The sequence below is a fragment of the Phalacrocorax carbo genome, chromosome 1 (assembly GCF_963921805.1).
Source record: "Phalacrocorax carbo chromosome 1, bPhaCar2.1, whole genome shotgun sequence".
NCBI lineage: Eukaryota > Metazoa > Chordata > Aves > Suliformes > Phalacrocoracidae > Phalacrocorax > Phalacrocorax carbo.
In genome coordinates, this window is record NC_087513.1 from 152,978,725 (window position 1) to 153,002,077 (window position 23,353).

At 49.6% G+C, this 23,353-nt stretch overlaps 2 protein-coding genes and 2 long non-coding RNA genes across 14 annotated transcripts in view; 2 read left to right on the forward strand and 2 right to left on the reverse strand.

Moving 5' to 3' along the window:
* Positions 1 to 2,368: 2,368 nt before the first annotated feature.
* ING1 (inhibitor of growth family member 1) lies at positions 2,369 to 9,485 on the reverse strand. Of its 7 annotated transcripts, XM_064440345.1 has the most exons (4): positions 5,157 to 5,887; positions 4,487 to 4,576; positions 3,956 to 4,112; positions 2,369 to 3,475 (listed from the first exon to the last, which is right to left on the reverse strand). In XM_064440345.1, the coding sequence occupies exon 4, from the start codon at positions 3,402 to 3,404 to the stop codon at positions 2,772 to 2,774; it is 633 nt and encodes a 210-aa protein (XP_064296415.1). In that variant the 5' UTR covers positions 3,405 to 3,475; positions 3,956 to 4,112; positions 4,487 to 4,576; positions 5,157 to 5,887; the 3' UTR covers positions 2,369 to 2,771. The 7 variants fall into 7 exon arrangements, with proteins under 7 accessions (XP_064296415.1, XP_064296407.1, XP_064296394.1 ...); XM_064440337.1 differs by lacking the exon at positions 4,487 to 4,576; XM_064440324.1 differs by lacking the exons at positions 3,956 to 4,112; positions 4,487 to 4,576; positions 5,157 to 5,887 and adding an exon at positions 8,156 to 9,485.
* A 411-nt stretch (positions 9,486 to 9,896) lies between these two features.
* On the forward strand, positions 9,897 to 14,674 carry LOC135311234 (uncharacterized). Its single transcript, XR_010371020.1, has 2 exons — positions 9,897 to 13,638; positions 14,437 to 14,674. It is a non-coding gene; the product is annotated as an uncharacterized LOC135311234 (long non-coding RNA).
* Positions 14,675 to 15,019: 345 nt separating this feature from the next.
* Positions 15,020 to 17,819, reverse strand: LOC135311226 (uncharacterized). The gene is made up of 2 exons (XR_010371019.1): positions 17,679 to 17,819; positions 15,020 to 17,403 (listed from the first exon to the last, which is right to left on the reverse strand). It is a non-coding gene; the product is annotated as an uncharacterized LOC135311226 (long non-coding RNA).
* Positions 17,820 to 17,844: 25 nt separating this feature from the next.
* CARS2 (cysteinyl-tRNA synthetase 2, mitochondrial) overlaps positions 17,845 to 23,353 on the forward strand; it is a 40,866-nt gene continuing 35,357 nt past the window's right edge. For 2 of the 5 annotated variants that reach the window (XM_064440288.1, XM_064440296.1), the window contains exons 1-3: positions 17,845 to 18,166; positions 18,262 to 18,312; positions 22,504 to 22,621. In XM_064440288.1, the coding sequence (XP_064296358.1) occupies positions 17,973 to 18,166; positions 18,262 to 18,312; positions 22,504 to 22,621 (363 nt within the window). In that variant the 5' untranslated portion in view covers positions 17,845 to 17,972. The remainder of the gene's footprint in view (positions 18,167 to 18,261; positions 18,313 to 22,503; positions 22,622 to 23,353) is intronic. The other 3 variants (XM_064440301.1, XM_064440310.1, XM_064440305.1) reach the window with 3 other exon arrangements.

The window sequence follows — 23,353 nt, forward strand, 5'->3', positions numbered from 1 at the left end:
AGCCACAGCAAAGTCCCTCAAATCTCACTGAAGTAATTGAGCCCATCGACTGAAACCAGGCCTGTCAAACGGTACCGCGCCAGTCCAGTCAGCCCTCGGGGCAGAGCCGCAGAGCAACGTCGCAGCTTGTAACAGCAGGAGTTGGGAAGAAAACATAAGTCTTGGAAAAACATGGAAAGGGATGTAACTGCAAGCCACCTCACTGATCAGCAGCTCTCTTTTGCAAACGACTGCGATATGGGAGACTGACCACAACAGTCCTTCAGCGGCTGGAAATATATTCATTTAAGAGCAGTATGAACATTGCTCTACCCATCCATCTTCAGCTGAGCTTTCTTACCATTCTCTGTTGTTTTCTTCTGGCTTTTCACATTCAAACCACCCCACAGAACCAATGCAGCCATTTCATGAAAAAGCCTTGGTTTGAAACTGTGTCTGCGCTCGGTCCGACATGAAGTTTCCCTGGGGTTTCACTAGCACAGTCCTGGTAAGTAGCGACGTTCTCAGCGTAGGCTGGTGGGAGGACAACAGAACGGCTGAGGCAGAAAAGACCAGAAACGTCAGGGTTAGATACAACAGCAGCATGTGGAGGGAGGGAGGAGTGGGAAAGAGCGGGAAGTGCGTGGGGAGAATGGGAAATGAGAAGGCTTTAGAGAGAGGAGGAAAGGAGAAGGGTAAGAGAGTAGAGAGGTTAGACACCAACCCTAAACCACCTCAGGAGCAGGAGACACGTCTCAGAGTGGTCGTTTGCCCAGGGCAAAGATGGCTGGATGCAACGTGACAGTCTGTAGCGACTGGAAGCACGAATGCACGCGCGCACACACAATGCGTACCTATTTAGAAGCAAAACAGCACTTCTGCTTGTCTCTGCGAGTACGTCTGCCTGGCAGGGAATACCCACATGAGGTGACGTGGCACATCTTGTGGCTTTTGAGTACATCTTTAGAAAATGCTTAGCCCCTTCAACTGTCTTGTGTTCAACTGGATCCAAAACTTTGTCTCCCCTGCTTCCAACAGAAAGACCTGCTGGAATACATCGAGGGGGAAAAAGCAGCATCACTTCAGTGGGACGGTTTCACTGTCCAGGAAGCAAAATGACACAATTATAAATGTTAAGAGACTGCTGTGTTCCGAAAAGCCTGGTCCCAGCCTCCCATGTTCTTACCGGACTCATGTCTGACCCACCAGATCTCACAACCTTCGCTGCCACGGCCTCTCTGCTGCCGGTTCCATCCCTTCTCACCCGCAGCCAAGGCCCCCACAGGTTCGAGGAGACAGAATCAGCTCAGCCAGCATGCCGGCCTCTCCAGCCACACGGGCAAGGCAAGTCCGACCAAGCTTTGCTACAAAGCTAAGCCAGAGAGGATCCGAATCCCTAACCGAATGCATAACACCTTGGTCACAGCTTGTGTGCTTTTGTATGAGGTGACGATGAAGAATAAAAGCGCCTACCCTGGCAGGGCTGCAATAATACTTTGAAAATACTGTAACGCAAAATATCTTTCCACTGATAACAAACACAGAAGAATTTATATCTGTAGTGTAAAAAGCATGAAAACAACTGAACAAGACCAGCTCTAGCCTATCGATTCGAAGATAAATGGCCAGGTCTGGGAGTGACTGCAAGCGCAAAAAGAGCAGAGCTGGATGGAAAGCTAAATGCTATTTTGGCTCTCCCGCGACCTCACCGGTCATGAGTGTATGAAGATTCATTATCAGACCTGTAATTTGGTTACCACTACTACAGTTTCAGGCTTCCTAGCAGCAGCTTGCTGGAGCTGCCGAGGTTAAAGGCAATGCTCTTTTCAAGCTATATGGATGGTCATTAAACAGGATTGCTAAAGAAGCAAACTGTCAAAGTTGTTTCATTTATTTCTTAATATCACAGCTGTACAATTTCCATACATACAGCAGGAAATGCACATTGGTTACACAACGGCATTTGGCTGCATTTCCAAGTATGATACAGTAAGTGCAACTCCACTTAAAAATGTACATTTATACAACTTAAACAAGTTAAGGATTGCTACACTACTATCTGTGACAGTATAAAGCTTCATTTATGTTAAGTCTTGTTACTAAACCACTTCCTGGTTAAATATAAAACATATTCAATCATTTTAAAAGGGCCCTTGTGGTACCTGGCCAGCATATAAAATATTTGTTGTGTAAAATTTAACCATTAACTTTTTTTTTTTTAAAAATAATCTTCTAAGCCTATTTAAACATTTGCTATTGAACTGTTATACTGACACTTTGTAGCAGGAACCAAATTTTACCCTCCTTTTGTTTGCTCTTGCACTGCTTGTCATGGAAGGAAGTTACATTTGTAATGTATTGCAGCTTTATTCAGATACAACCAGATAGCTAAACTATTTAACAATTTATTGAAGAATGTTATTCACCTTTTCAGCAAAAGAAAACAAAATTACATTTCAGAGACATTTGTCATCCAAATTTTAATGGGTAGAGTGCCACGAGCGCGGGGGAGAAAAGTATTAACTTATCTTTTAAGACCCACCCGAATATGCAGTTTAAGCTCTCATGACTTTACTTTCGGAATACATTGGTCCACAGACCGCAGCCTCGTTACAGTTTACCAAATGAAAACCAAAATTGCTTATTGCCGTCCCTATAACAGGAATGGTTCAGTTTTAAACCTCCTTTAAAAATATACATTTTACAATCCTTTCACCTCAACAAAGGTGACACTGACAATAAATACACTGGTTTGGTGGTTTCATTTTTCTTCAGTACGAAGAGTCTACAAACTACCTGTTGTAGGCCCTTTCTTTTTTAGACTTCTCCAACGCCTTGTCCATAGTTTTCTCGTTTTCTCCTCTGCATTTGGGGCAGTACCATTTGCCCTTCGGTTTGTGATTGAGTCCCACGCAGGAAAAGTGAAACCACTCGATGGGGCACTCATCGTTGTCGCATCCTATCATTTCTCCATAGGAGACCTGGTTGCACAAGCAGTACGTTGGCTCGTTAGGGTCAATGGGAAGGTCTGGGGGAGAAGCCTCCCGCTCTGCTTTAGCCTTGGATCGCTTCTTCTTCTTGGACGTTTTTGCTTTCTTCTCCTTTGGAGTTCCTGAGGTGATGTCATCATGGTCGTGATTATTCGAAGCATTTTCTCGATTCTCGTTATTTCTTTGCCGTCTCGATCTCTTATTGTTGGGCTTCTCAGCTTGTGCGATTGTCTCGTTCTTGGACTTATCTTGACTGGTTTTCCCGCTGTTTCCAGTGGTATCGTTACTCTCTTGACAAGTCTCAAACAGTTCCACATGGCTGTCCACTTGCCTGGTTCTGTTCTCAACGAGCTCCACCATCTGACTGACGATTTGGATCTTCTCGTCCCCCAGTTCCTGACTCCGAATCAAGGTCCTCTGTATGCAGTGCAACATTCTTCTCTTCTGCACGGCATCTGTCTCTCGTTTAAATTTTTCATAGTAATCATCCAGGTCCTTCAGAATCTCTGCCAGGAAGAAATAAAAACTATATAAATATTTTCGACAAGGAGAATGGCAAAACAAAGCCTTCCTGTTTCACTCCTTCCGTGCAGCAACACCTTTTTGTAATACACAAAGCTGATCAAAGACAGATTCCCTGAAGCTGGTATCTGACAAGGGGCTTGTGGCTCCAGCAGATTACTTTTGTTCTGGTCGGTCCCGCAGGAACAGACTGCAAATGCCAATTTTGTAAAAAACAAAGGAACTAAATGTAATTTTATGCATACTAACAATTCTCCACTTTAAACTTATCAGTAATTAAAAAGAACTAGCAAACTAACTAACTAAATACACATGCACCATCAACAGTTCCAAAATTAATTGTAAAATTAGAGGGGGAATTAATAGATTGTTTTTCTTGACATTTTCTGTATAACAACATTAATATTTTTAGTGAATGACTGAGAGTGGGAGAAAGAGAGTGGGACGGAAAAAAAAGCACAAACCAGTGTAGAAATCAGACGCTGAGTTACTGAATAATCACTGTCATACTTGAGAGCTGATGCAGAACTCCAAACACACAGGGATAGACCCTAAGGTATGGCAAGTGTCATCCCATACTGCTGAGTTGTTTTTGCTGAAAATGTGCGGCCACTTAAATCCCTAGAACCATAGAATTAGGTTTACGATATCCAAGATGTCCAGATGATTTTCTCCTTACCCTTTCTGTAAAAAACCTGTTGCTTACTTTTTAAAACACAGAAATATAATCTTCATTAAATATTTATGGCAAAGAAGGAGATGAAAAAGTTAGACAATAACATTAAAGAGGCTATGCAACAACCGGAGCAGCTAGAGCTTCCGATTTAAAATGCTAAAATTGAAAATACGTTAGATCTTGAATTGTACCTGAAGAATTGTTCCAAGAGTGCACGAGAAAGAACACTGCACAAAAGCATTTAAAGTTTCAAGAATTCTTCTAGAAACCTATTTTTAAGCAGGTGTTTTAGAGTTTCACTATGATACTCAAACATAACATTTCCATACTAAGTCCTCAAAAAGATGCAGAATGTTTTTTTCCTGCATCTCCCTTCTCTGATTTTTCCTTTCTCACAGGTTAGAACGTTCTGCCTTAGAGAAGCAACACATAGTGAGATATAAAATCTAACCTTAATTCACCCAACAGAAACCACGACCTCATATACATACAAACAGCATTACCAAAGCTGTCTCGAATTTCACAAGCATGAACTTACTTTTTTCAAAACTTTTTTTTTTTTTAAATAAGAGAATGTGGTAACAGCAATTTGAATATGCAACTAAGTTATCCTGTGATTTAGGTTTTGTCTTGCCTGGCTGGATTTTTTGGACACACACGTTCCAAATTTCTTGTGAAGACATGGGAAGTGTATGCAAGTTTTAGTTTTTAGAGCTGCAGCCTATGTTTCTCACAACAGTTAAGCACGACCTGTCAGCAGGTACTGCAATATATCCTATCTGACCAAAATTAGTATCTTCATATGTTATTAACTATGTTAAGCAAATGCCTTTTTTCTAAGAAAAAAAACAACAACTCACCACACAAAAGCAAACATCACCAAAACCCCCCCCAAAACAACCACCCAAAAAACCCCAACTCCTACCACCACCACCAAAAAAACCCCAAATGTAGAGAAGATTAAGCATTCAGGAAGACTAAAAACCCACCGTTACTTATTTTCAGCAGCTGAAATACAGAAGCTTTGTGTTCTAAGCTTTGGCACTTGGCCAATGCCATCAGTTTAACCGATCTCAATCTGGTATGTAAGCATCTTTCATGAAGAACACCCTCTCTCTCGATACCACAAAATAATTAGTGACTTAATGACTTAAGTCAGGCATTCTGAAAACTTTGCTTCTAGTACCGCATACACACAGGAACACTACAGCACCGCACCACCTCCTGAAACTGCTGTATTATGCAGGAGAAAGAGTTGGCTGCAATGATCTTGAATTCTGCAAAGCCCTGCTGAGCACGTCCTCGGGCACCGACACGTTCAGTATGTAAGTCACGGTGTGAGATGTGCTGTTTCACAAACGCACGCAAACGGAAAGGGCCGCTCGGCATCAGTGTCGGAAACATGTCATTCAAGCAGTGCAGCAGCTGGAAGAAACAGCGTGACAGCTGCTTGGAGGAGGACTGCACCACCGATCCTCATACCAGCACGCTCAGCTGAAGTTGCCCGCCCTAAGGAGGCTGCGTTTATACGAATTCCAGAAAACTGCTGCTTTCCCCTGGCGCGCTGTAACAGAAAGACCAGAGAGCGGAGTTTTGCGCGATTTGCGTTATGCAATTGCTCGCCAGCTGTGAACGCACACCCCAAACGCTCAAATTACAAAAAAAAAACCAAACCCAAACCCCCCAAAAAGGTGCCGTAGACTGCGAAAGCTTTATTCCCACGCACCGGGGGAGCCCCCTCCACCGCACATCCTGCCCGCCGGGGCCCCCTTCTCCGCCGGGGCAAGGCCGTGGGGACCCGACCGCCACCGCTGCCCCGGCCCGGGGAGGGGAGGGGAGGGCCCGGGCCCGGCCCCCGCCCCGCCCCTCCGCTCCCCGCCCCTCTGCGGCGCCACCCGCCGCCTCCGGGGCCGCCCCGCCCCAGGCCCGGCGACCCGCGTGCTCCGCGGCCCGGAGGGGGCGCCGGGCTCCGCCATTACGGCACAGCGGGCCCCAGCGGCCCTAACGTAAAGCCGCCCCCGCCCTCCCAGCAGCCTCATCCCGCCGGGCCGGGCCGCCTTCTCCTAGCAACCAGCGCGGCGGCAACTCCCCGGAAGTGACGAGATAGCTATTGTTCTCCGGCAGGAAACCGGCGGCAGCCCCCCAGTCCGTCGTCGTCGTGGTGTTCCCCCCCCCCCCGGTTCGCAGCGTGACAGGGGAGGCAGAGGAAGCGGGGGAGCCCGGGCGGAGCGGGGCGGCGGCCCGCCCACCCTCCCGCCTATCAGAGTCGCCGACAGGGAGAGCCCGCCCCTGCTGGCCCTCTATTCCCAATCGGAGTCAGAAAGAACCAGAAGAGTAAAAAATAATAATATTACAAAAAAAAAAAAAAAGAAAACCCACTGCAGCCAATGGGAGCGGGCAGAGCTCGCTCGCGCCCGCCCCCTCCAGCACCAGCGCGCCACTCACGAGCAAGAGGAGGCGGGGAGAGCGGCGCCCACCGTCCCGAGAACACGTCAGTCATACTCCGGGCGCCCAAGGTTGGCCCGCCCGCTGCTGCCGCTCCAGCCAATCAGAACCCGCAGGCCGGGGCAGGCCGAGATATTCAAATCAACCCCACAGAAAAGTTGCTTCTCGAAACGTCACAAGGAGGCGGGGCACAAGGCGGAATAGTCCGACCCCAGGACCAATCGGCGGGAGAGGGCGGGCCGCGGCCGGTCCGTGGGGAGGCTTCCCGCCTATCAGCCCCTCCGGGGGCGGGGCGAGCCGCGATATGCTAACGAGGGGCGTTGATAAAAGCCGCAACGACACCAAGTCCCCAGCAAAGCGCGGAGGCGCCCGCTAGTAGAGGTGCTGCGTGCCCGGGGTGCGCTGCCCGCCCTGTCCTCGCCTGTCCTCCTCTTCCTTTTCCCCACCAGCCCGCGACCCCCACGGTCTCCCGAGGAAGTTTCCCCCGGTCCCTTCCCCCGGGAGCCGCCGAGTTCGCTGACGGGGGAACGGCGGGGCTAGCTGCCCGCCGCCCCTGAGGCCACATGCATGGGGGCGCGGGGCGACGCGCCCACTGAGGGAGAGGGGTGTGTGGGTGTGTGTGTGGGGTGCCCTCCCCGCCTGGCACCCCGGTTGTCACCGCCACCAGCACCGAATAAAGCCCTCCCCTCCCCCCTTCCCGAGCGGACACCAGCAAAGCAAGTGACAAAGCTGCCCCGAGCCCCGCGCAAACTGGCTTCCCCCACCCCCATACCCCTCCGCCCCGGGGGCAGGGGGACAGCGTGCCCCGAGGGCCGGCGGCACCGGGAGGGGAGCACTTCAGCACATCCGTGAGCCTGACCGTATTCCCCCCCACCCCCACGCACACCCCCCCCACACACGCCGGTCCCGTTTCCCCCCCCACCCCCTCCCGCCCCACCGAGCGGGGCTGTTTTACGGGGTGAAACGAAACCCACCGAGGAGGGAGGAAAGAAAGCGCACCCTGCCCCCCACTCTCGCCTAACCCCCCTCTCCTCCCTCCCTCCTTCCCTCCCTCCCTAGCTGCCTCTCTACCCTACTACAGCCATAATGAATACTGTACATTCCTAAATGTTGTGCTGTAATCCCTCTGTCCACCCAGCACTTTCTTCTGTACCCCCAAACCCTTCCACTTCAGCCCCACGGCCGGGGACGGCCCCCCTTTGTGCACCGCACACCCCACTTCCCTGCCCCCGCCTTCTTGGCCAGCAATTTACACAGAAAAGCAGAGTCCTTGCTTAATAAGAGAAGCTGGAGACCTTTTGTTCCGCCCCATGACAAGAGCTAACGCTGCAGATCAGCCCCTCTCCCTCCTCGGATGTCTCCTCCTGGCTTTCTCCCTCCTCTCACCTCCCAAAAATAAAACTACCACCCCTGTGGGGTGCAGAGGGGCAAACGGAGCCGAGGCTCAGCTCTGAAGAAAAGAAAGACACCCTCCCCCCCCCCCCCCCAGCCCCGTACCGCACACACGGACACACGGACACACACGTATATGGAAAGCACTTACCTTGATATTTGGCGTCAATTTCCCTCATCAAGGAGACATTTCTCTGCAGATCGAAGGGCATAGACTCGATGGAGTCCAGATAATCCTCCACATAGTTCACTAGGTGAAGCTGGTCTCCGTTTGCAGGACTCAACATTTTCATCCGGCAAAGAAAAAAAAAATATATCCTTCCCCACAGCTCGCTCTCTCTGTGTGAGAGCAAGTGCTGCTCCCTCCGAAGACGGTAACCCCGATGAAGGGCTCACTCCCTGCCCACCTCTCTCCGTAGCTCCCCCAAAAAACCGGGAGAAGCTACATCTGACTCCTCTTGTGTGGAACAGAGGGGGAGAGACACACACACACCCTCCGCTAGTCCCCTACAGCCAGCAGCAGCTGATTGAATGGCTGTCGTTGTGGGTAATTCACGAAGGAGGTGGTAGGAACAATCAGAGGGATTTGTGTGTGTGTGTGTGTGTGTGTGAAGGGGAGGGGGGGGGGAGGAGGAGGAGAAAGGAGGGGGGCTTAAACCAGCTCCTCCGAAACAATCTGGAAACAAAATGTGCTCTGCAAAGTGTCTGTCAGAAGCAGCGGCAGCCCCTCTGCCTGCGCCAGCGCCGCTCTGCTCCGCTTCTCCTCCGCTCCCCCCTTCCCCGCTCTCTCCTCACCGCCGCCGCCGCCGCTCCCCGGTGATATTAACGCAGCCTCCTCGCTCCTATACGCCGCACTTGATCCAACGTGGAAAACCCAAATACCAGTTTCAAACACTTGGGAAACATTCAGCCCCGCCACGCACGGCGCATGCGCACCCCTCCCAGGGCTGTATATACACACACACAGAGGCACAGGCACACACACAGACACACTCACCGCGCACACACACGCTCTCTCCCCCTCCCCCTCCCGGAACCGCGGCGGGGCGAGCGCTCCTCTGCATATTCATCGTCCCTCCTCCCCTTACTCACGTTTGGGGAGGGAAGGCGGCGGGGCTGCAGTCGTAGCGAGGGGGTGGGCGGTTCGGTGCCGGCGCGAGGGAGGGAAGCCCCCGCCGTTGGGCGGGAGGGGAAGGCGGAGGCTCCGGGGAAGTTGTGTGGAGGCTGAGGGGACGAGCCCGCGCGCGGGGCCGGCCGGCGGGCCGCCGGAGCCGGCGAGCGGGGGAAGTTGGGTGCTTTTGCGGTAGGGCACGGACTTTGGAGGAGTCTCTCGCCTCCTGCCAGCTGGTGGCGGAGGCAGCGCTCGCCCCGGAGAGGAGCAGCTCCGAGGGCTTTCCTCGGAGAGAGGGGGGCATTGCGAACCATGCGACACCACCCCTCTTTGGGGGCAGGGCCGTACCCGGCGCGGCGCCGGACGCTAAGGAGAAACGCTACCTCCCCTCTCCCTCCTCGGCAGGCAGCCGCATCAATCACCACCACGGCGGGTGACAGCCGCCCCAGCCAATCACCTCTTCGCTCCTGGCCCGCCCCGCGGCTCTCTCGGCCAATCCTCTCCACGCGGGAGGGACGGAGGGAGGGAGGACGGGCGCCGGGGGTGACAACGCTGCCCGGGATACCGGCCGCGGCAGAAGGGGCGGGAACCTGCGAGGGGGGAGGTGGGTGTTGGAGGGAGGCGGGTGTGCGCATGCGCGTTCCCCGCCGCCCGATGAGAAAATGGAGTCCTCCGTTACGGAGGATTCGACTACGTTTCCCAGCGTCCCCTGGGACGGCGGGCGGGCGGGCGGGCTGGCGGCGGGGCGCGTTCCCGCGGTGGCGGTGAAGGCAGGGTTAGCGGGTGCTGTCGGAACGGGGGGCAGTGTCTCGGTGCGGGGCGCTTTGGGCTGCGTTGTGGAGTAGCCCGGCGGCGGGCTTCCCCCGCTCCTCCCGGGCGCCCGGTGCAGAGGGGCTCCGAGCGTCTCCGGTGCAGTCCCGCGCCGCTCTAGTCCTCCCCACCAGGGTGGCCCGGGGGCCGTGAGGAAGGACCCCGCTGCCGGTCGTCTTCCCCGGGGCTGGGACTCGCCGGGGGCGGCCTGCCTTTGTTTGCTGAAGTTGCTGCTGTGGCCGTTTGCGCCCAGCAGCTGCCCCGCCGCGGGCCGGCCGGTAACGCGCCGGTCTGTGGCTGGAGGGCGCGGGGACATCAGATCCTCCTCCCTCCCCGAGGCTCCTCCGAGCCCCCCCGGGGCTGCTAAACCCGTCCTTGCCCGCCGGCTCCCCCCTCCCGCGGCGGGGCAGGGGGCGGTGGTAGAGTCGCGAAAGCCCTCCCTTCCCCGGCGACGGCCGGCCCTGCCCACCGCCCGCTCCGCTCCCAGCCCCGAGGCGGCGCGGCTCCGGCCCCTTGGGGCGGCGGGAGTTGGGGCGGGCGCTGAGGGGAGGCCGCCCAGGGCGGGGACCGGCCTGGTGGGGAGAAGCGCTCTTCGCTGCTGCCCGAGGTTCTCATGTCTCGTCCCTCGTTAGGGAGCTGCGGCCGCGTTTGGCTGGCATTTCCCCTCGGGAAGTCCCCCGGAGCTCGCAGACACCCGGTCCCGCTAGGATCGGCTGGGTCGGGTAGCGAGGAGCGGGGAAGGCGGGCCTGGAAAACCTATCCCGGCTCCAGCGAAGCAAAACAACGCACGCTTTCTGCCTCTTGTATTTTTTTAAAAAACGTCACTGGCAATCCCCTAATTTAGGGGAGACTGACTCATCATTTCTAAACGCTCAGACTTGCTGGTACAGTCGTTGTTTATTGAGGCACTGATGTTCTGCAGCTTCTTGTAGGGAATAGAGGGAGCGATGGCCTGACTAAGGACCTCAGCATTGAAACCCTGTACAAGTATTTCTGCTGCTGTCATCGGCTCGGTGTCTGAAGGCCCAGAGTGGGGTTTTCAGGGGAGCACAGGCAGCTCTTTACCGATCCTTCCAGTGGGAGTCGAGCACCGAAATAACTTCTGAGGAGTGGAGCTGATCTTCAATAGCATAGAATAAGCTCATTTCAAACTGACCCTGCCCCACTCCTTTGGGCAGATTTCAGAGGGTGGTCACTCGTTTTCTTAAGATACCTGTAAGTTCTCTGTTCTTCCCCTCGGTTTCTGCTTCCATGAGTTGCTGTACTTGCTGATGTAAACCTTGAAAATCTGAGATCTTAAGTATGTAAATGATGAGGAATACTATGGTGTCTAGGCAGTGCTCCAAGCCAGTGTTTCTGGACCTGCATGCTCTGGTTTACGGTGGCATCGAGAGGGAGTTGTGTAATGGCAGCACTAGCCTGGGAACACCTATTCTAAATTGTTGGCACCACCTTGGTAGTTACAGCCTGTTTCACCCTTGCCTTGAAGAAGCTGAGCCACTGTCAGCAATTAAAGGTAGTTAACAGTCCCCAGGCTAGTACCAGAACCCAAGCCAATAATTATGACTCAGTAGAGGCAAGACATCTGAAAAGAATTCACGAGTCCCAAAAAGAGTCATTCTTGCAAAAAAGAGTTAACCGCCATTCTAGACACACAGTAGTAATTACAAATAAGAAATCTGTTGGTAAAAGTACCTGCTAATTTACTAAACAAAAACTTCTGTCCCTCTTCCATACAGACAAACACCCCCCACCCCACCCCCCAAAACTAGGAAGGTACAACTTTCAAGTGTAGCTGTTGCCTGCTAAGCTTCACTAATTTGCTTGAAAATATTGATAGGTGTGGATGCACTGAGGATGGACAGCTTGGTATCGTCTGCCTCTTAAAAGTGCCACCTACTAGATCTTCCTAATTTAGCCTCTTGTATGTTGCCAGTAGAGTGACAGAAAAAAACCCACCATCGGACATTGCATGAGTCCTACAGAAAGGATGGGACTGAGCTCCCCCAAGAATGCATTTGATATACACTTTGAAGGTCCTTTTTCACAGTTCCCAAAGACGGTTCTTAGTGCTGCGTGTAGTGCTGTGATCAAATACACCTGTACCCAGAAATACCTACTCTCTGCGCCCCACTCTAGGCTCAGCGGTGTGTTAGCCATCCTTCTAGGAAGCTGGGGGGAAAATGGGGTATATGTGTACATCTCCAGGTTGGAAAGTTTTGGAAGATGTGGAGCTGATATCCATTGCCTACCTCTGTTTCTCTTCCTCCTCCTCTGCTTGCTTTTTACTTTGGCCTCTTGCCTCTGAACTGCAGTAGGTGAGAGACAGATTCTGAATGGCATTTCAGTTCTTTTGTATTAGGGGCCTGTTTCTCAATCTGGTGGAGCACTCACAAGTAGAAGTGTAGGGAATGATTGTCACGTGTCAGAGAAGGAAGAGACTTGTGGTCTTCATTTTCTTCCTATTTTCTGTACTTCATGGGAGGATGAAATATCTAACTCTCTTCCTTCTGCTTCCAAGCCCCTTTGCTCTGATTACAAGTAATCTTTCCTGTTTAGAAACCCCAATCTCTAGGTTTTTCCAATGTTTCTGGAGGCTGTTAGCTTACTAAAGATCTAAACTCACAGCAGTGGGAATCAAGGGAACCGATAACCAGATCAACAACTCAGGCAACTACTCTGTAACATATATATTATGTGTATATAATATTATATACACATACATTTCATATAACATATAAATATTCCAGTCATTATGGTTATTCCATCTCATCAGCATAAAGTTCAGAATTATTACTAAGAGAAACATAAAACCCCAAACCTCCAAACATGTTCCACAAACGCAGATACTGAATATATGAGGATAGCTGGTAGAAGGAATTCTGGCTGCCTTCTTTCTCTGCCTTAGCTGACTATTGCTATATAAAATACTATGTAATTACTACAGCTGTGTCTCTGTTTATTAGAAAATATAGTGTCTTCTGATCATCAGTCATTATACTTTATAGGTACAGACAAATCGTATGAGTTATTCCTTCTAATGAATTCCTGTTTTCCACCATCTAATAGCTTAATCCCTCTCTTCTGCAGTGTTGTATGGGGCTTTTTTTTGCTTGTTTGTCTGTTTACTCTTTATGAGGCTAAATCCAAACTTACCTGGGGGACGATAATAGAATTTTACAAGTCTATTCAATTTGCTTATGGTTGAAGATTTTGAAACAAAACTGCATGCAAGATGAGCAGAGCTGAGATTTGCAAGTATGAGGACCAGCAGACAAGTCATAGTTCACGCTTTCATGCAATATGCATTGCCTGTGCATTGGACAGTGTACACCATTTACAGATATCTGGGCCAGAAATACCTGTTCATGTCAGCAAATGATGTGGGATTAATGGATTCTAAAATCTGGAAAACAAATCTAGCTGAGCTGGTCCTTTTTCTGTTTTCCACTAAAGGCTCAAGAACTTTCCAAACACTTACCTAACATAGGCCTGCCACTCTAAACTGTCTGTTTTATTGATTTTTTTTTTTTTTTAAGTCAAGTCCTGCTTAAAAAGATGGGTATTTCACTGGATACAGCTCCTCATCTCTTCCTCTGCTTACCCTGAGACTGTTGCAATCGCTGCCTCTTTTCACATCTGTTGTCTGGCTGCTGCTGTCTCTTTCTTGGACCTGTTGCACCTAGTGAGCTGAAACAACACTGGCATTAAAGGTGAGCGAAAAATTCCGACTGGAACTAGTAACTGTGTGTTGCCGCACAAGGCCAAGGCAGAAATACCATCTGAGTTGTGCCAGTGTGGAGTCAGCACAGATCACGGGCTGCTTATTACCCGGGCTCTGCATTCCCACAGTGAGTTCAAGAGAGATGTACCTCAACAGCTGGAAACCACCGACAAAGACACCAGTCCAACCCCTGGTGAATTCATACCAGCCCTCAGACCTGCTTCTGTAAATGTGGCGCAGGACCCAAACGCTTCTGATGAAAAACAGATTTGAAATGAAAAACATTTGTTAGAGCAGTCGATGGGTAGGTTGTCTGAACAATAGTAGACAGTGTTGAAAACTCAGGGTCCAGCCTGCTAGGCTTTTGATAAGAGCAGGAAAGTTTATTTTGTTCTTTATGGAATTTCTTTTGCAGTTTTATTTCATGTCCCCAGAACCACTCGTTTAGAATAGGCATCTCAAGATGATTTCTCTTTTATAGAACATACTCTTTACTTCGTCAGTATTTGGGGGAATGGCCACTCAACATTTACAGTATTTCTGAGTCAAGAATTTGTAATAAGCTTGAGACAATGTTTATTCCCCTTTTAAAAATTAAATGGGATCCTTAAGACAAACTGATATACACCTAAGTTTTGTTAGAATAAAAGGTAAGTCAAAACGTGTCTGTTATTACCAACTACTGCAGATTACTAAGAGGAATTCAGCCCACTGCAGTGGATTTAGCTCAGCTTTGCTTTTGGTTTGTAGTTTGTCTTCACAACCTTTTTCCTCTTTATTTTCTCAGGGTCAGCTTCCTTGCCAGGCTCATGAACTAGAATCTGACAAGAAGGGCCATGGAAACTGGAAACATGTCCTTGATAACACAACAAATGCAGCCTTTCTCCTCTGTCAACAATTCTAAGATGGTGTGGTTTAATTTTTTAGAAGAAAAATGCAGCACCGTTAGCAATAGGGGGGAAACTGTAAAACCTCGCAAAGCATGTATCTCCTAACAATAAATAGAAAGGAAAAATTGCTTTTTAGCTTAAGTTTTATTTACTTATGATACAAAACATGCTCTGGGATTTGCCCACTGATCCTGGGGACAAATCCTGTAGGTAGTCCTGGGCTGAATACCGGAAAATACATGAGGAGCCAGGTGAGCCAGAACCCCCAGAGACCCTCCTTGTCCACCCCAGCAGTCTTGCGGAGCTGCTGGTGGAGAGAACACACAGCTGCACTTGGCAAGATTTTCCCTTTCGATCAAGCCTGGAGGGGAAATGCTGTCGTCTTGTATATGCAGATACAGGGACAGAAAATACATAAACCCAATCTAAGGTGTTCAGGAGTCACCTCTTCACCTTAAGAGTTTCAGTTTTTATTAAAAAAAAAAAAAAAAAGAGGAAGTTTTAGCCATAATGCCTCCTAAGAAGAATGTGAGATGACTTGATAATATTAAATACATGGGCATCCCCTCGAAACAACAGTTTAGCTGAGGCACAGACAGACACACCTCAGTGGGATTTTGCCCAAGAGACGCACCACCCTGCAGACTGCATCTCCTCCTGGCTATTCAGCAGGAGATACAGAGGGAGCGGAAGTACAGCCAGCCCAGGCCTGGCATCGATTGGGTGTACCCTGGCAATGTCTAAAAGCATCTCCTGCTCCAGGTGGAAGCAAGGATGAATCTCCTGATGGGGGTGGAAAATCCTTTGCCACTATTCTGCTCCTCTGGTAGACAAGCATGGTCTCATCCCATGTCCCAAGCCAGGAATAAGGGTATTGGGAAAGGAGGTAGGTGGTACAAGTAGAGGTGTGCTTACAGCCACAGCCTGACTGTTTCTGAGAATGTCTGTTAATATTTTTAAGATGTGTAATTTATGGTTCTAATCCATCAGGATTAGTAATGCTTTTCATTTTAAAATTTATTCTTCTAGTTATTTGGTGCATGTAGAGTACTTTCTGACATTCCACTGAATTTATTCTACTGTGTTAAAGCAAATCTAAAGCGTGAACGATGTTAACTGTTTATTTCAGGCATTTAATAACAACTGCAGCCTTTCCTACCCTCAGAAAAATAATGTTTTATAGCAGGACATCAAGGTTTCTGGACTAAACGCCAGTCTGGATAGCACAGCCACTAAGCCTTCTGAAACCACTGGGGAAAATAAAAGCTCTTGCAGCATTCTTCTGATCTGTTGACCGTTTCATCCATGATAGCTAAACCTGGAATTAAGGCTAAAAAACATCCATTGTTGTACTTAGTATTGATTTGGACTCTGTCAAAGTGCTTGGCACCACACGGAACAGAGAAGACAACAGAGTTAATGACAACTCTTAACAGGATGTGTGTTGAGTGGCAAAGACATCAAAACTGGCTCACTATGGAAACTGAAATAATTGGCTTGTGAAGCTTCCTGAGAAACAGATAAAGCAAACATTTACAAAGGTTATTGGATGGTATCTTCAGTTTCATCCCAGCCAGCCTCAAGTTAGCGAGCCTGTAAAATAGCTTTCTTACTTGATCAAGAAGTTAAGATTGTGGAATGAAAAATATTGTGGAAAGTGCATGTTAAGAAGAGGAGGAAACATTGTCACTGACGCAGGGCTTTATATCTGATACTCTCTAAAATGAAGCTGTAGAATGAAGATGTGCAATCTTTTATTATGTAAAAGCAATGACTTTAAATGATCATATTATGTATGAGAAAAACCTATCAAACCTGTCCCTGGCAGACAGAAGAGGAAACAACACAAGGCCTCCTGTGAGGCAGTTCACCACAGGCAGACCTATTCCCTGCAGTGTCCGGTCAAGAAAGAGCGTGATATTACCTTTGTCCCAGAGGCCGACAAGATGCTTTAGCAGGTGAGTAACGGGCAGTGGCTGGGGAGACCTGAAAAGGCTCTGCTCTGAAGAGCCTGCTGAGAGGCGGGACAGGGCGAAAAGGACAGCCAGGTGCAGGGTGGAGAGTGCGCCATGGAACCAGTGGTTCCTTCTCACACAAGAGCGTGGGCAGCCTCAACTGCAACACATGCCAAGGGGATGCTTCCTAAAAATGGCAGTGGACCTTGCCAGAGGCTGGAGTTGATGTGGGTTCACAGAGGCCAGGGAATTTAATGGTAGAGCAATCTACTGAAGGAAGGTAAAAAGGAAAAGGGAGTGGGGTGGAAAAATCCAACCCCAAAGCGTTCAGCAGAGGAAATCACCTGGTCAGAAGCTGGGAGAGCAGCAGGGAAAATACTGTATATGCTTGCAGAGTTCTCATTTGTTTCCTTGGTACCTGCTCACAGTTACTTTCGGAAACAAGATGCTAGTTAAAAAAGACTTTTGGCATGCTTATGTCTGCTCCATTATACCGTTATTCACTCTTGTTAAGTAGCTCATAATTTCCAAAGTGGATCAAAGCACTGCAGCCAGTTAAGTTCCGTTTCCTTGCTACACTCTGAAAGAAAGAAAAAAACAAAACAAAACACAAAATCCACAATGAGATGAGAGAAGCATCATCAGGAAACCACACGTCCTTTGCTTGGAAGCGGACCTTGCGCGTCGCTGGCTCATGCAGAGGGTGCCTGGCCGAGCTCCGAGCGCAGGCACTCCGTGTCGGTTTTGGAAACGTGCAGGTCGGGTAGGACTTTACACAAGCATGCGGGAGTGAGGAGGGGTGCAGAAGTCTCTTTTGAGACTCCGATTTATTACGTCCAGCTTGGGAATGCCTTCCTACGCTTTTCTTTCGGGGGCTAACGGGCTGCCTGCCGTTGCCGTTCCCCTGACCTGCAAGGCAGCGTAAAATAGATTCACCCCTGCTCGACCAACTTGACTTGATGCAACAGAGGTAGTTTTGTCAAATTGTCGCATATTTCCCACAAATAACCCCACTAAAAACCGCGTTAAGAAGCAGGTTAGACAGACAGCGCAAGGCCGGGTACGCGCTATTTCGGTCGATCTGAAGCGGGGCAGCCCCCGACCCGAACCCGGAGCCGGCGGCCCCAGACTCCGCCCGGCCCCGCACTCCCGGGTTCCCCTGGCCCCGAACCCGCCGGACTCACCGCGGGGCCGCTCCGAGGAACGCCCGGGTCCGGTCCGGTCCGAGCGGCCACCGACTGCACCCCGCGCCCCGCCAAGAGGTGGCGGGGGCGGTGCGGCCCGGCCCGCTGCCCGCAGGCTCCTCCTCTTCCTGCCGCTCCGGCTGTAGCTACACCGCCCGCCTGCTGTTTCCCGGCACAGGCGGCGCGGGTGTCGCGGCGACAGGCGCGGCGGGCTGTGCCCGCTCCCCTCGCCCCCTCCCCGCGGAGAGGCGGAGCCGCCGCCTCCCCGCCCGCCGGCGGCCGGCGGCTGTGGCCATGCTGCGCGGAGCGGCGGCGGCGGCGGCCCGGCGGTGCGGCTCCGGGCCCGGCCGGGGGAAGGCGACGGCGGCGGCGGCGTCGCGGCGGCGGTGGGTGCCGCCGGTGGGGCGGGAGAGCGGGATCGTGGCTTACAACAGCCGGAGCCGGAGCAAGGAGCCGCTCGTGCTGGCCGCCGAGGGAGTGGCGACATGGTAGCGCCTCGGCGCGGCGGGCGGGTGGGGGGGGGGCCGGGCCGGGCCGGGCCGGGCCCCGGCTGACGGGTGCGGTTTGCCTCCCCTCTCCGCAGGTACAGCTGCGGGCCGACGGTGTACGACCGGGCGCACCTCGGGCACGCCTGGTGAGTCGCGGCATTCCCCCGTCGCGGGGGTGTGTGTGGGGGGTGGGGGCCAGTGTCCCGTCCTGGGTGGGAGGCGCGGGAGCGGGCAGCGCGTGTGCGGGTGACTGACAGACCCTGCGTCTGGTGAGAGACCTCGCTGGGGCGCCGGCGCTTCGCCTCCTGCAAAGGGCAAAACCCCGTTTGGGTGTCCCCGCGTGTCCGCCCACGGCCCTCAGAAGGCGTGGAGGGGGGCTGTTGGTGCAGCTCGTCCAGAAAGAGGCAATCGCGGGGTGAAAAGTATTAAGAACAGGCACTTTTTTTTTTTTTTTTGCTGGGCAGGGTGAGTTATTTCAAATCGCATCGGCATAACGTGATCTCTTGTGCAGAGGAGTTGGGATCCGGGAGCAGAGCCTCTTGTCCCTCTGAAACGGTGGTTCTGCCTCGGGATTGGGATCGGGCGCTCTGCCAGCACCAAGGGAACACCGTTCATTCAGGGTTGGCAAAGGCTGTTCAGGGTTGACTATTAAAAACATGCTTTTAAGGTTAACAGATAAAAGTATCTTGTTCTTAAATGTCAGAAAGCCCAGGAAGCTTAAAGGTCTCTCTGCATAGTAACAGTTCAGTAGCTTACTGTGTCTAAAAAAAACCCCAGCAACAACCAAACCCAAAACAGCACAGTATTTTCTCTGTAGGTCATTTGGATAATTACAATAGTAAACCAGCTTCATTATAAGTAATCTTGAAAAAGTACTTCAGATACACCAGAGAAGGTTGGAGCCAGTTGTTTTAAAATGCACCTGATGAGAAGACACGCAGGGTGCCTGCAGGTTCCTGTGAAGCTGGGGGGGAGTTGCAGCAGCTCAGCTGCTCTTGAGCTCCTGCCTCCTAATACTTAAAAGAACAAGATGTGTTGGGCTCCTTGGAAGAGCAGGGGTTTCTCAGAGAATTGCCATCTGTATGAAGATCAGATGCTGTGTGTTTGAGTAATTCCCTTTTAATGTAGGGCATTTCACAGCGTCTGGTTCCGTCTCAAGTTCATTCAGAAACGTGTTGAATTTTGCTCAATGTTGAGCCATTGCAGTACTGCACAACTGTTCCTTCCTTTCTGTAAAAGGGAAGTTTTAAAATACCAATCATGTAAAAATACTGTTGGTAACCTCTCCTTAAACGCTGCTGTACAGTTATGTGTATGTGGTGGTGTCTCTTTCCTCCTTGCTTTTGTCCAGTCTTAGCAGAAAACTAACGTAGCTTTTTACTGGTGACCTAAAAATCAAAAGAATATCTTGAATTATTTTGTTTGTACTTAGTACCTTCAGAGGAACTTGGAAAAAAAAAAAGTCATAGCAATTTGTGTATTTAAATCTACAGTTATTGTAATACAGGCTATGTTACAGTTCACCTTGAAATAATTACAATTTAAAATGATCACTTGAGAGCAACTGTATAGAAAGATGCTAATAAGTTTCTTATCTTCATCACTCAGTTGAGGTTCTCTAGTACGGTAGGGCCTGTCTTCCCTGAAGTGGTGTAACGGGAGGGAGTTGCAGAAGTGCTCCATCCTAAGGTGTATAGTGGATCTAGAGCACAGCGTTTACGGAGGTGGAGAATTTCGCCTTTTGATCTTGCAGCTCTTTGTGGCTTTTGAATGTCTGTTTTTGTCAGTGGCTCTCCTTGTTCTCCTGCATTCTTTCAGGCCCTTTTGATTAAAGGAGGGAGTAGGAAGGCCTTGCTCGCTCTGTCTGTTCTCTAACCCATCTCTTTTTATCCTGTGTCTAAACTCACAATTTCAGGCTGTCCTGACGTGGAGGTTTGCCATGCATCTGTGCCACCTGGGTTTGGCCTCTTCCCTTGCTGGTTTGAGAAAGAATAGTTAGGGTCACATATTGCCTTTGGAGTGGTGTATCATGCAGATAAGTAGCTGTGTTATACTCTTTCTGCTGCCTCTTCAGCGCCTTCATGTGTTGTTCCTGTAGCACTGTTGTGCGGCAAGATGCTTATGCTGAAGACCTGCCTGTCTCTTTCCTGATCAGTCAAACCCTCCAGTGTGTGAGGAGTTGGCTGTTCCTTCCCAGTGTCTGTGGTCTTGCATGTGTTGGTGTTGACATTCTGTTGCTCACCTGGAGCACTCTTAATTTTATATATATTTTTTTAAATTGTATATTTTCTCCCAGTAGTTAGATCCAGCTGTAGAGGTTTGGTAGGCACAGCTGAAATGCATGCTGCCGGTGGGGGTCTGCAGGCCAGGACGTGCACCGGGAAAGAGCATGAAGTCAAATGGAGTGATGGCTGTTGCTACCGTGTTGCTCTTGTAAAATACCATCATTTTATTGTACTCTCGCAACATGTTATCACTAGAATTCCTTTCTTCTTCTTATATTTGACTGGTAGCAAGCCCAACAAATGTGGCAGGTAATAACGCAGAAACAAATAACAGAAATGAGCTTGAGATCCTTGAGAAGAATTTGAAAATAATGGCATTATTGTTTTTCTCCCCTCCTCCTTTTCCTCCACAGGGATTTCTTATTTCTCTAAATAATCCACCTTTCTGTAGTATGTTGTGCTTCCAGTCTTCAAAACAGGTGCTCTGTATGCCTCAATACAACATCCAAACTCATTCTATATAAAGAAAAAAATCAGACAGGCAGATAATGTCATCTTTTCCCTCACTTGTGAGGCTGGCCTTGATCGTGCTGGTCTGAGCTGCAGCGTGGTTGGCATCCAGGTTCCTGGCTGAGTGCTTGGAAATAAGAGTAAAACCAGGCATGAGAGGAGATTTCATTCAGTCCCTTGTGCCTGCTCTGCCGCCCCCCTGATTTTGACTGTCTGTCTTTTTTCTTTTCAGTCCTGAATTGGTAAGGTCCCTGCTTTTGGAGGTGTCAGGAGGTCTGCTCTGGCTCTTGCAGTGTTTCTTCCATCAATTTAGTTGGAAGATCAGAGGAGAGGGAACAGTGCAGAATTTGTGTCTGCTCTGGGAGCAACGACTGCAGGGCTGTTAAATGTAATATCAAGCTTTTGATGCTGGCATTGTTCCTCTGGACAGGGTCCAAAGACCAATTTAATATTCTTATGGAATCATGTCACCACATTAGATGAACCTTACTCCCGGTGAGCTCGTATTCATTAAAAACTATATCCCTGGCAGCAAGGCTTTCAAAAAGTCTTTTTCAACATGGGCATAGTGCAAACAACAAGTGTTTTTCTTCATCAAGATATTACACGTCCATAAATCTAAACCTTAATGCCACCTGGTCTCTGCAGCTAAGGGGAAGGATGCAAATCTGTTTCCAGTATTTGCTTACGCTCCTTTGCTCTGACAGCCATGGGAGTTGCAGTTTGTGTGGTGCTGCAGGTGAAATGGGAACCTGTAGGTCTGTGAGTCTCCTTTTGGGCTCTGTTCTCTTTAAAGCCAGCACAGGGTAGACTGAGAGCCTCTAGTCACTTTCTAATATCTCTCCTAATAACTGTGTTTTACTCAGTCAAAGTGTATTTTGAGCATTACAAGTGGAGAGCCTGTGAGCTGCAGAAGGGGCTGCCACAGCCCTGTACAGCTTGTAGGTATATCAATCTGTCAGCATTAAATACTCTTTTGTGACACAGAGACTAAATAATTTTGATAATTTATTCTTGAGTGTAAATGAAACAAAACTCACAGAGCAGCTCTTTGCTACCAGAAAAGATCTGTGGTGGTGTGCGAAAGAAATAGTTTATTGGTGGCTGGCAGCTGTAGTTGTTACTCAACCCTAAGCAAAGTCCATTTGAAGCCTGTTTTATTCCTCCCTGTTGTTCTGCCCTGTGGCTTTTGAAAACCTGTTAGAGTATACACGGCCTGAGGGATGCATTTCAAGAATATCTGATCTGTGTGTCTTATTTTGTACTGTTTGCTTTGAGAGAGTGCCCTGGCTCACACGTAGCTTCCGATGCACTTCGGTGGTTGAATAAAGAGATGCAACAAAAAAAAAAAACCCACTCAGAAAATTTGATGTAATGTGTCACTAATGCCAGAAGAGGGTAGGCCAGTTCAAGGGAAATTTGCTTGACTTTTGTGCGGGTGGTAAGTGGTTTTGGAAGAGCACTTTGTGCACTGAAGAACTTTTCATTGCAAGTGTTGGGGTATTTAGATTGTCCCTGTGGCTGTTAGTGGTGTTGGTTATTTTTGTTTAAGTTTATTCTTACTACTGCATGTTTAAAAGCTCATGTTTTTTCCTCTTCCAGCTCCTATGTTAGGTTTGATATAATTCGAAGGATAATGACTAGATTTTTTGGAATTGAAGTTATCATGGTGATGGGGATCACAGACATAGATGACAAGATAATAAAAAGAGCCAATGAGGTATGTGTTTGCTGCAGTCTTTGACCCAAACTTTTGATATTTGCTACAGCTACTTACACAGGAAAATCAATTTTTTTTTTTGCCTTTTTTTTTTGTTTGTTTGTTTTAATCAGTAGATAATAAATGTTGAGATTTCTGGTCCCCTAGCATGGCTGTCATGGGGCTGGGAGTCGGAGGGCTGGGCGTCGAGAGCTGCCTGGAGGTAAATGGGTGCAGAGTTGTGTGAGGGGGAGAGGCAGAGGGCTGTGTTACGGCACCCGCGGCCACAGTCCTCCTGCCCTTGCGCCCTGCCTGGGAGGCCAGCAGGGAGCAAAAAGCCAGGATGAATCCTCAGCACAGTTGGAGGGTATCTTATTCCAAAAGCGACCCAAAACCGAGCAGACAGTAGGCTTCTGGCTGTGTTCTGGAGAAGCATTGTGTGCCGTTGGTGGTTAAAGGTGGTATATATAGCATTACCGCACACGAGGCTGAGGGTGGTTCCTGAAAGGAGCTGAGCACCATCTAGCTGCACATCAGAGCCCTGGAAAGGTTTATCACTCTTGTCCAAGTTTGTCACCTACGTGAAAGTTGACATTGAGTGTAGGGGTAAGTCTTGATAAGACTGGGGCTATAAGTTGGATTTGAATCAGACCTTTTTTTACCAGCTAAGCTTGGTGAATGATTATTCCAATTATTTGCTCTTTTTTAAATGCTTTTTGGACCCTGAAAGGCTACGAATGTATTCTGTGCCTT

Bases quoted from the DNA above. Each gene is read 5' to 3' on its own strand.
- ING1 (XM_064440318.1), bottom strand. From the start codon at position 6,206: ATGAGGCTGCTGGGAGGGCGGGGGCGGCTTTACGTTAGGGCCGCTGGG. The intron at 3,476-5,893 runs GTGCGTGGGAAT...TCTTCCTGGCAG, and splicing joins CGGTGGAGGGGGCTCCCCCG to AGATTCTGAAGGACCTGGAT.